General features: G+C 35.7%; 1 protein-coding gene across 15 annotated transcripts in view; it reads left to right on the forward strand.

Annotated features, from left to right (window-relative positions):
* AGA (aspartylglucosaminidase) overlaps positions 1-12,011 on the forward strand; it is a 24,874-nt gene continuing 12,863 nt past the window's right edge. For 3 of the 15 annotated variants that reach the window (XR_014945327.1, XR_001554925.2, XR_001554926.3), the window contains exons 1-9: positions 38-174; positions 1,880-2,033; positions 2,630-2,742; positions 4,145-4,257; positions 5,202-5,313; positions 6,010-6,085; positions 6,907-7,014; positions 9,256-9,389; positions 10,183-10,340. Coding sequence is in view for 10 of the 15 variants with exons in the window: in XM_015861461.3 (XP_015716947.1) it covers positions 54-174; positions 1,880-2,033; positions 2,630-2,742; positions 4,145-4,257; positions 5,202-5,313; positions 6,010-6,085; positions 6,907-7,014; positions 9,256-9,389; positions 10,183-10,283 (1,032 nt within the window). In the remaining 5 variants the exon portion in view is untranslated. Of the gene's footprint in view, positions 175-438; positions 631-1,879; positions 2,034-2,629; positions 2,743-4,144; positions 4,258-5,201; positions 5,314-6,009; positions 6,086-6,906; positions 7,015-9,255; positions 9,390-10,182; positions 11,294-12,011 lie in introns of those variants that run through there. The other 12 variants (XM_085545093.1, XM_085545091.1, XR_014945331.1 and 9 more) reach the window with 12 other exon arrangements.

A 12,011-nucleotide genomic window follows, 5' to 3' on the forward strand; every position in this document is an offset into this window, starting at 1 on the left:
GCGCATGCGCGGCCTACACCCCCCGTCCCCCCCCCCCATGTCGGGTCGCAGTGATGGCGCCGGTAGTTCGCTTTCTGCTGATCGCGTTGCAGCTCGTGGGCCCGTGTGGGGCGGCCGGCGCCGCTCTGCCCCTAGTCATCAACACTTGGGCGTTTAGGAAGGCCACAGAGACAGGTGGTCCGACGGGGGGATGGGGGCAGTGCCGGCCACCGGGTGCTCCTCTCGCGGAGGAGCCGCTGGCATGTTGGGGGGGGGGCTCCGGGAGCTGGTGGGGTAGCGGGCCGGCAGGCGTTCCATTAAACGACTGCGGTGTGGGACTTGGCTCGCTCCTATTAATGATCAAAACAGTTTTGCCTAGCGCAAATCTGACGGCATAAATTAAATGTGCATAGTGATTTAAAGGGGCTTACAGTTTGTTGTTGTTTGTTTTTTTTTTAGCATTGTTGGGTTGTAAATAACACTTTAGGGAAGTCGTGAGATGAGTTGCCTATGAAGCCATTTGTCAGTCACGACTGAAATATTGACTGGAGAACTGCAAGGCTTTTGTTTTACAGCTTTTAAAAACCTGTTAAAGCTGCTCACAGCAATGGATGGAGTAGAATTTGAACAGTACTCCCCATGTTCAAACTGGTAATAAAGACAAGCATATACAGAGTTGAGTGCTAGGTTTTGTTACTTTTTCCTTGCTGTTTTGTTTTGTTTTCCCCTTGGCCAGTTTTCATACAACTGCATTCATTGTTTGTGACAATAGGAAGCTCATAGGAAGTTCTGCACAAATGTGCCTAAGAGCTTATGGTGTTGGAGCACTGGAACAGGCCATCCAAGGCGGTTGTGGAGTCTCCTTCTCTGGAGATATTCAAGAGGCACCTGTGCAGGCTGGTCTAGGGAGCCTGCTTTGGCAGGGGGTTAGACTAGTGATATCTAGAGGTCCCTTCCAGCCCCTTCAATTCTGTGAATCTGTGTGATGGCATGTCTGGAGGTGGCTGTGACTGAGTAACATGTTACTGCTGTCAGAAGGAGCTGGGCTGTGTGCTTCTGCTGTCTCCACTGAACTGTTGCAGGTGGTGGAGCACCAGAGCCAGCAGCAGCAGGAGGAAGCAGGATTGCAACCATCAGTAGCAGCAAGCCCAGGCATCCTGGAAATGTTGCCTGAGGTACAACCTTGTGAAATGCTGCACGTATACAGAGCCTACAGGCCCAGTTTATTTAAGTTGTGTAAAGTTGGCGCATCTGTGATGTCTTACAAAACAGTGGAATGAGCTTGGTGGTAAAGGATAGAATGCTAAGAGCTGAATGAGGGAAGGTGTAGGCTGATATTTGTTTGTTGTTATGTGGTCACTGAGGAGCTTTTACATCACTGTTTTAAATCCTTAGATCCTTCTATTCTGCAGTTTTGTTTTGGTGAAAGTTTTGCTTAGCCTGCTTCTCCCTCTGACTTCCCATAAAAAGATTTAAATAGGTGCTGGGACAGTGTTTGCTGGTTCTGAGTAGAGGAGGTTATTTAATATACAGAAGTTGTTATCATTATTAAATAATACATAAATAATAATTATTAAATAATAAAAATAATAGTAATTAAATAATACATTAATAACTACATTCTCAGGAGAAGGAAAAAAAAGCTTTGTTTCTCAGTCAGAAACACTGATTAGATATATTAAAAAAAAAAACAAAACAAAACACGCACAACAGTGTTTAGAAAATTAATAATTTACTTTATCCTGACTGTGTTTATATTTTGCCTTTATTTAACTTATAAGAAAGAGTGGTATGAGGTCTTTGTTTGTTTTAAATTTGCATTTTCATAGTGTCCATCTATAAAACAGTCTTAAAGCAGTACTGGAGCCTCTGTACTTTGAATTATTTTTGTTGATTACAGCTTGGAGAACCTTACAGTTGGGTGGATCTGAGCTGGATGCTGTTGAGAAGGGCTGTGGTCAGTGTGAGGTTGACCAGTGCGACGGGAGTGTGGGATATGGAGGAAGCCCAGATGAAAGTGGAGAAACAACACTGGATGCAATGATTATGGATGGGTAAGATAACGGTGAAGGAAAAAACAACGGTCTCTGTAATGTAAAATGTATGTAAAATTTGTCACAGTGGTCTTACTGGTTTAACTATGGGTAAGTTCTTTCACTTGGTGGAAGAGCAACTAAGCTATTAGGGAATTTTTGTGCTTTGTAATCCAGCTCTTGGTAAATAGTTGTGAAGAAAAGAATCTTAGCATCCGATGCTTTACCTTTTGATTAATTCTGTAAATGTTTCACTACAGTAGACATTGTCTTTTCTATTTTATTTACCATTTCTGGCTGTTCCACTTAGGAAGTAATTGCAGGTGTTTGGTTTGGTTATGAGTTTGTGTATCAAAATAGTTACCCTATTGAAAATATTATCCCAGATAGAGTAACTGTTACTTGGGCAACATCCCCAACCTAAGCAAGGTTACAATGTATCAGTGTACGAGTAAATTCCTTCTCTACTAATGTGATGCCCTCCTATTGGTGGCAAAGGACAAATAACACAATGTGTTACAGCAACGGATTGTCCAGTTTACACGAGGAAAGATTTTGCCAAATACAAAGTATGCTACTATTTTTTAAAATAATTTCTAAATATGTCTTGCTTCCAGCAACACTATGGAAGTTGGGGCAGTTGCAGATCTCAGACATGTGAAAAATGCAATCGGTGTAGCACGAAAGGTCATTGAGCACACTAAGCATACATTGTTAGTGGGAGAGTCAGGTAACTATTCCTTTTACTGTTTCTGAGTCTTAACCTTTTTATATTATAAAACTGTCATTTGTTAATCTTGAGTGGAGGGATTCCCTGACAAACAAGTAAATCTTAGAGTGCTGAAGAGTTTATTGTTACACATGTATGAATTAGATTTTATTCTGTTGTTTCATGTGAAAATTACAGATCTGTTGTATTTTACCAATTATTGACTTGTAATCCCAAGGTTTTACTAATAATACTGATAACAGATATAAAAACAAATTGATACAACATACTATAGAAACTGAAGTGCTAGCTTCAAAAATTTCTGTTAAAATCAGAGAGTAACAGTCTAAGTGACAGAAATAAGATGCTACAGTCCCATGTGAGAATTTTAGTTTATATTGAGCACAAATGCTATATTTTTATGTATAGTTTTTAATAGTTTAAAGACAGTGTTGAAGATCTGAATGTAGAAAACCACTTTAGGAGGTGTGTACCTGGGCATCATAAAAGAGCAAAATCGCAAGCTTGAGGAATACTTGAGGTTTTAAATAATGAGCTGCTGTGTTTAGGATAACACTAGTTTCAGAAGAGATATATGTTGCAGGAAGGTACTGAATAGTTAATGAAAGGTTACCTAGCTTGTCATTGAAGGTTTTTAAAATGTATGGGGCTGCTCTGAAAGAAATATGTAGACAAGTGTGGAAGTTGGTACTTAAAAAGAGGAAATGTTTGAACTTTAAAAATGAGTCAACTGCTTCAAAGCTGATAAAATACAAGATTCTTGAGGATTTTAATGTGTATAGGATGGCAGAGAAATTAGTGCAACCCAGATTTTTCTATTACTCTACAGACAAGTAAAGTATGGCAATAGAGGAGGTGATGACTGTTTGGACATAAGACCTGAGTAAAGAAAGATGGATTTGCAAATGCTATTTAATTCAAGCACTTGGTCATTTACTTTACAATTGGTTTTGGAGAAAAAAAAAAAGAGATTTAATGGGTGATGCTGAGTAAAAGAAATTAGTCAGCTGGTAAAGAGGGAGGAATAAATGTTCAAAAAGCTCCATTTCCCCATCACAGGCAAATATCAGTATACTTTTAATTAGTGATTGTAGGATGAGCAGAGAAGAAAGGTGGAGAAGAAACTGGAGAATTAAATACTGATTTAAATTATATTGTCCAGTTTAGGAAGGTAAGTATTTGCATAGTGAAATCATGTGGACAAAGATGTTATGTTGAGTTATACCAATGCAGAAGTGAGTCTGGTAGATTCAGTACAAAATAATTACAAGTTAAGAAAAACATTATTTTGGTTATTGTCTGCTGGGATATTTTTGGCTCTTTTTCATGATTCTATGTGTAAAGAGGCTTTGATTACATCTGTATTTAAGATGGTTTTTTTTTGTTGTTGTTGTTTTTAAAGCCACTCTGTTTGCTGTACGCATGGGGTTTCCATATGAAGATTTAACTACCCAAAGATCACTTTCAATATATTCAAGGTGGCTTAATCAAAGCTGTCAGCCAAACTACTGGAAGGTATGGTGCAGTCATGGTGAAGGGGGGTGGTATTAGGCAGTCATTAATGCAACTTTAACTCTTCCTTTCAGCTTACATTGAAGTTTTGCTTTTTCACATGTGGAGGATAACTGTTCCATATGATACAAAGAACAAACCTGGATTTTTCAAATGCTTGGACTCAGGAAGGGCATATGACTAGCTCTTCTTGGATCTTGCAGTTTTGACCTTGCTTGTAACAGAGTTTTGATATGAGATATATATGTGTATATTTATTTATTTATTTATTTTTAAACTCTAAATTTGGGCAGAACTTCTTATGCTAAATAAAGCAGTGAGAGTAATTCCTGATGCATGGATAAGTTTCTGGAACAAAATTTTACAATAAAATTTAGCTTTCGTTAACACAATGGTATTATGCACAGCTGTGGACACATCAAATCAATACAGCTGTCTGTTAAACTTGCCTTTTTCAGTGGGCTTGTTCTATTTTGGTATAACTGTTGCAGGTTTGTACACTTGTGCTGTATCTTTGTTTCTTGCATCTAAAATGCTACATTGTTGAGCCATTTTTAACATATGTATTCTCATTTTTAGTTGTTCTTTAAAGTACTTAAACAGTGACTTGATGTAATGTCTTGAAATTATTGAAGTAAACTCAATTTACTTTTTTTTTTTATTTTATGTTTTTAAAGTTGCTGATGAATGAACTTTTTTTGACCAGTCTGTTAAGCAAAAGAGAATATCTGGTTTCGTCAACAACTTACTTGAAAGACCTTTTTAACACATAGTACCAGAAGTCAGTCTTCATTCTTTAAGCAAACCAAGTGTAGGATATTAGTACAGCTGCATAATTTACATATCAGGCATTTAATACTTGTGTAGTGATTTATAGATATTGAGTGTAACGTTTTGAAATTAATCTGAAATTAAGCATAATTTATTATTCATGCATATAATTACAGAATGTGGTACCAGATTCTTCAAAGTCCTGTGGACCATATAAGCGGCTTGAAAAAGTTTCATTTGATGAGGGGACCATTTCACAAAGAAACATTCATAGTCATGATACTATTGGTAACAACTTTTTGGTAGTTCTTTTCCTATTTTTTTTCCTCATTCATGTGTTGATTAACTCATGCTGAGTTTAAAGCACAATATTTCATATAAAAACCTGATTTCATAATATTTAATTCCTAGCAATTTGTAGTGATTTCAAGACTGTTATTTATTTGTTAGGATCAAGTTCCTAAATGTAGGATGTATTTTTCCAGTGCACTGGCTGCACAGCTACTTCCTCCTCTTTTGTTGTCTCTTGTTACCTTACTGTTTCCCCTTTAAACACCTTAGCACAACTGTCTGGGCAAGTATATATGCTTAGAAAACTGTTCAAGGTTATAAATAGTTATTTTTATCTTATCTAGTTAACTTAGGTCATGTCTGCCATGTAGCTGTCAGACCAGTTTAAAAGGCTTTGCAGAAGTGGGAGAAATGAGTAAAAAGTGAGACTTGTTGCCAAAGGCAGAGTTTGTCAAATCGTCCTTAAACACATAAAATAAAGTATACTTACCTTTTTCTTCTATTCTGTTTACAGAATAGAAAAATTTTATAAATAACTTCTTCAAGAATACAATTTTTCTGTATTTCAGCATATTGATAACTTAAAAAATCTGTATACCATGGTTTTTAATTGGTGGCGAGATGCATGGTGACAATTTAACATATTTGTCTGCAGCATGTCTGAGTATGTTTCATACCTGTTGAAAATTTTAGGTATGGTTGTAATTGGAAAGAGTGGAACCGTTGCATCTGGGACATCTACTAATGGTGGCGTCCACAAAATTCCAGGGTTAGTATCTCTAATTTTACAGAGAACTCTCTTTTGTTGTTTCATTTCCTGTGTTAAGCTTATGCTAATATGAAACAGTATACGTTTTAGAGAGAGATTTACAAAATTATCCGTAGTTATTGCAAGGCACTGCCATAAATCCAAATGCTAAGGAACAGATACAACTTGTGTGAAGGAGTGTTTGTTTTTCTGGTTTAATCGTTAAACTGTTTTAATTGTCCAGGCAGGCATACAAAAAACTGGAGTAGTAAGTTTTTTGTAAGTAAATTTAAGGCAAGTCACCAGAAATGAATGAGCCTTTTTGAAAAGTGCACATTATCTATGTATATAGAATCAGAGCGTCAGGCCTGTATTTTATCTTTGAGATTTTTCACCGCAATTAGGAATTGTTTTTGTCTACTAATTAAAACAACTTCTGGATTTAGTTAGAGTTATTGAACATAGTAGTTGCCCTAGCTGCTCATTGTTGCCCGCTGGCTAAACCTTACCCCCCTAACTATATTCAGGACAAGAACAAAGAGGCATTCACTGAAGGTGGACTAAGCCTCAGATCAGTCAAATTATTGCAGATCTCTTTTGTCAGTGGTTTTTATGACAAGGCTTCTGACTGCAGTAAAGAGACCTCTTTACTTGTTCTGTTCTCCTAGAGGTTTAATGCTAGCTTAGCTGGAGGTGATTAAGTTGACAAAGTTAAATGGATACTCAAGCCATAAGAATTTCCTGATATTAGACCAAGAGCTATTGCATTAGTATTATCTCACTGGCATTAGTAAATTCCAGTTCCCTTTTGTAGAATACTTTTTCTTCATTGTTCATTGCAGCCGTGTTGGAGATTCTCCAATAGCTGGAGCAGGATCCTATGCTGATAGTACAGCTGGAGGAGCTGCAGCCACTGGAGATGGTGACACCATGATGCGCTTCTTACCCAGGTTTGTCCTTAGGGCAGTCTTTGCTAGTTTTCAAAAGCAGAATGGAAGCTCAGCAAATTGTGTAATTGACTGACTGAAAGACTGTCTGACTTATTTGTTCTTGAAGTGAGAGAGAAAGGAATGTAAGGGGGAAGAACAGTAGCAAGATCAAGTATTACTTACAACTTAACATTGAAATTCTGCCCTAGCTGAGAGTAGACAGACAGCAGTAATGAGTGTATTACCAACTTGCATGTTCTTTAACAGAACAGATGGGCTTTTTGTCCCAAAATGCTTTGCTATGTGAGAAATAAGTCTTATAAACTCTAGAAAACATTATGAGTGACTCTTAGTTTATTGAGGAATGTAGGGGAGTGTCACTATAAAAAGTCTAAGTAATATCTAATTTAAAACGGGAAGAGATGGCTTGTTGCTGTTGTTGTGCTCGCATAAACTGTAAAATACAGCTGTTTACATCACTGAATGTTGACAGTCATTCTAGTGGACCAGTCTCAAAAGGAAGGCTTTCTGATAGCCTATGCTGAACATAATGAGCACTGATGCTTTATGGAATCTAAAGCACCAGCCTTTACATTACCCAAGTACTCCTTCTGAAACTCTGGCAGTTATGGATATGCCAACTGACAGATGTATATTTTTAAAAGTTATGGTCCATAATGGGTGTGAAGCTGGTCCAAGACAGAAATTCACAACCTTGTGAATTCACAACTTTGTGAATCATTTTGGGGAATTAGATACTGACAGTAGTTATGAGTTGGGTTCCACTATGAGATTAATCAGTAAAAACGTACATTGCTCATTAGCGGCCTGAAAAGTTCTTTTGTAATGCTTAAAACATTTCATGTTTGCTTCAGTTGATTTTAGAGAGCTCAGACTAAATAGTCACAGATTCCTTGTAGATCAGATATTTCTTAATGTTGTGATATTTAAGTATTCCCAATTAAAAATGAGGACAGATAATAAAATAAGAATGGAATTGATCTATTAGAAAATCAGAAAGTGTCAAATCAAGGGTAAAATTTCTAGTGGTTTCTGACTGGTTTTTTTTTTGTTGTTGTTTTTTTGTTTTTATGGTTTTTTTTGTTTTGTGGGGTTTTTTTGAGACAATAAGATCTTACTTTATTTTGATTATTGAGGATACCCCTGTAAAATATAGCTTTATATTTAGATATAGTTACAGTTAGATAACTTGAACCTTCACAATTAGTATTAAAAAACAAGGGTAATAAGGGAGACAGAGAATACAAGGAAAGGTCTCTTTGAGGCACTTTGATGACATCTATAGTTAATGCTATCTGTGGATGAGTGTTTGTTAGTGTAACAAGTTGAGGTATTTATTTATGTATCTTTCATCAAGACAAAATTTAGTGTTGTTTGCTTTTGAGTAAATTATGCATTGTCATTTAATCCTCTGCTTCTGAAAGTAAACAACAATAAAAGGTTGGATTGTTGGTAGGTTTTACCACCGATGACATCTTGGAAATGCAAGTGATCTATCTCAAACTTTGCCTGTGTTATCATTTGTAGAATGATGCAAAGGAAACTCATCTTGATTATTTTGCATTTAGAGTAAGATTTATTATTATTTTTTTAAATATCATCTTACAAAAGTTTTGAAGGTGGTTCAGGGTCTTGATCTGAGCGTTATACCTTTGTCTTTATGAATGAAAAGGTTTTTTTTCAGTTCTGAATTTCTCTTGAAGCTTGCATCTCCTGCAAAATATGTTTAATGCTTACTGGAATAAATAAATGGGGCTGAAGGGTATGTAATTTCAGAGGTTTTGTTGTTACTTTTTTAAAAAAAAAAATAAAATGAAATTACCTTCAGATAGGTCATTTTGAAAACTAGTAGGAATTCCTCATGTGAAACTTGGTTGTACAATAAAAAATAAGAGCCAGTAACTCTTCATCTACTTAGTTGTTAAACTGATCTGTATCTTAGCTTCTTCTGCTGGAGATGATCAGGTTACCACAGGTTTGGCCTTGCCTTAGAACAGCAGATGGTGTAAATGACATCTTGAAATTCCTTTTAATACTGTTTTAAAAACACTTTATTGAATAATAATTGCTAGTTTGTAGTTTGTTTCCATAACTCAAAGCACTCTAAATCTCTCAAGCTAATGTCTGGCCTGAGTTTGGTAAACTGTCTGGATGTGGGGATGTTTTAATTTTATTTTATTTTAATTTAGCTATCAAGCAGTGGAATATATTTGGTTTTTTTTGGATTATATTTGATTTTAGTTATCAAGCAGTGGAATATATGAGGATGGGAACAGACCCAACAGTAGCCTGTCAGAAAGTTATTTCCAGGATTCAGAAACATGTTCCAGAGTTCTTTGGTGCTGTTATTTGTGCCAATACAACTGGAAGTTATGGTATGTATCTTGCTCATCAGACCAATTTTGTTCACCCTGACTTAGTCACAGATATGCAAAATTTATGGTGGACTTTAAAACAGCAGTCATTAATTACTCCTTAAGTACTGCAGCGATATGGCCATTCATAATATCAAAGGCTGGTTATCAGGACAACTTTCCTCATGTGAAATTATGATAATTTAATTTCTCCTCTACATTTTGATATTTTAGATGTTTACAAAATTTATGTAAGACTTGTAAAACTAAAAAAATATTTACAACCTTTATGTGTTCTTCTAGATTATGTAAGATTAATTTAAAGGTTTTTTAAAAATATGGCATAAGGCAGGGAGATTGTGGTTGTTAAGCATAGCTTCAAAGCAATCCAAGATCAGTCATTGTGCCAGGCATCTCATTAGCAAACTCTCAGATCAGTAGCAAATATAATTTGCTAATCAACACAGCTTATTTAGTTGGACTGCTTATTGCTATTCTTTGATCTTTTATTTCACATCATTCTGTGTTTAAGAGATTAGAGTTGGAGGGAACTCATTAAGTTAATCAGGACTGAAAAATAGATAATTTTTTTTTCCCAACTTATGGTACTGTTTTGAGTTGTATTATACAACATTCAGCAGCACAGTGTTTTTACTTAAAAATAATTATTTTCAAGATGTGTTGGGTTAAACAGATTGTAAAAGAATAATTACACCATTGTAGAGGAATTAGTAATTTGGTGTTTATTAGAGAACTTTATATTCAAAATACACTGATCCTAAATTTATCAAGTCATATATTTTTTCTTTCCTAGGTGCAGCATGTAATAAAATACCAGGCTTCACTCAGTTTCACTTCATGGTTTTTAGCCCTTTGCAAAGTCAGCCAGCTGAGCAAGTAGTAGACTGCATTTAATTTCTTTTACCTTATTAACATCTAAACTTAGAGGGGCAAAGTGCTGAGATTCCCAAGGTATCATTTTTTAAAATGTTTCTTTGATTTTGTTGTTTCATGATCAAGTGAACGAGTATAAAGATATGTAGATGTGGATGCTTTACTGTTTTTATATGTTCTGTTTTCAAATTGTGCAGTGGACTCCATGCACTTTCCTGAAAGTGGATAAAACTGCAAAATTATGGTTTGTGCTGGTGCTTTCACAGTTAGCATGGAGAGATTCAGCTTTATTTAAAAATCAACATTTAAGTGAAATGGCTGAAAATAATGTGCCTCAAGATGAAGTCCTTTAAATTGGGAATTTAATAGATGTTATCTTGCATCTCAACTCTTAAATTTTCACAAACCCAACAGTCAAACTGTGGTTCCAAATACCACACAAATGTACCTATAGTATGTTCACTTCCAAGTAATGCCAACTTGCACTCACTTTTTTGGGAAGTAGAGATTTGGTTATTGGAAATAAATTCTTTAGGTGAAAGCTCATAAAGTAGACAGGTTATCATGCAGCATATACAGAGATGAAGTGTCTGACAGCTCTTATACTGTCTGCTTTCTTAAAAGCTGAATAAGCAAGAGTGCTGTATAATAACCACTGTCTAGACACTCGCTTTTCCATTTAAAAACAAGTATTTGGCAAAAATCTGGAATAAAGGGCAGGGGGCAGAAAGGGTTCTGCCTCTGCGCAGGAGATTCATTTTAAGATTGTTTAACTGTTATTCTAAGATTTAGACCTGATTTTTCTTTCTCTTGAAAAGAAAATTATTTGCAAATGCAAGGAATGAGGATTGAAGATTTTGAAGTACTAATTAATGATCTGTTAATGAGAGAACTTTATTGGAAATAACTGAAAATGTCTTTGAATGTAGAGGACATCCCTATTATCAAAGAGTGTATAAATCTGTTGATAGTAAATGGGATGTGAGACTGATTTTTCCAAGTTGCAAATTAAATTATGAATCTTAATCACAGTGATTTGTCATGAGTGTGCTGTGTGTTGTTACATTTTCCTATAGTGCATTACCACTGCAAACATGTTGTTGCTTACCTAAAGCATGGTAGTTAAAGTAAAAAAAAAACCAAAAACCTGGTTTGATCACTTTCTTCAGCATCTTGAGGATTTCTCTGGAGGTATATGTGATCTGTGTGCAACCTTGAGTTTAATAGGAACAAAAAAAAAGAGTGGGGGAGTCAAGCAAGCAAAATGAGTACACGTTTTCATAAACACTTTAATTATTCTTTATCTACTTTAATAGAATGTTTTGGTAATAAAAGCACATTTTCATGTATCGTTTTTTAAAGTCAGGTTGTTTGGTGCTTGTGTACTGTGCCTTAGAATGATTCTTACCTTATGTTCCAAGATGTATGTTTAGAAGCTGGAGAAAACATTCAATCTACAGTAGTCATCTTTAATGGTCTGCTGTTGAACTAGGTCAGGAAACTCATTTATTTGGAAGATTCACTTCTGTCGCTGCATCTTTGGAGCACCTAATAATACGGAGTTCAAAATAGGCCACAACAGGCTTTTGTCAAAGGAGCTCTTACTGTAAATAACTGCAGTGGTTTATGGTGTTTTCTATCTCTCCCACCTACAGCCATTCTGCCATAGCTGCTGTATTTTAAGATGGAGTGAATGAAAAAGTATCTGTACCTGTAACTTCAGGCAGTCAAGTACAAATAGATAAGTAA

This window comes from Coturnix japonica, chromosome 4 (genome assembly GCF_054131305.1).
Source record: "Coturnix japonica strain WE chromosome 4, WE-NBRP24, whole genome shotgun sequence".
NCBI classification, from domain to species: Eukaryota; Metazoa; Chordata; class Aves; order Galliformes; family Phasianidae; genus Coturnix; species Coturnix japonica.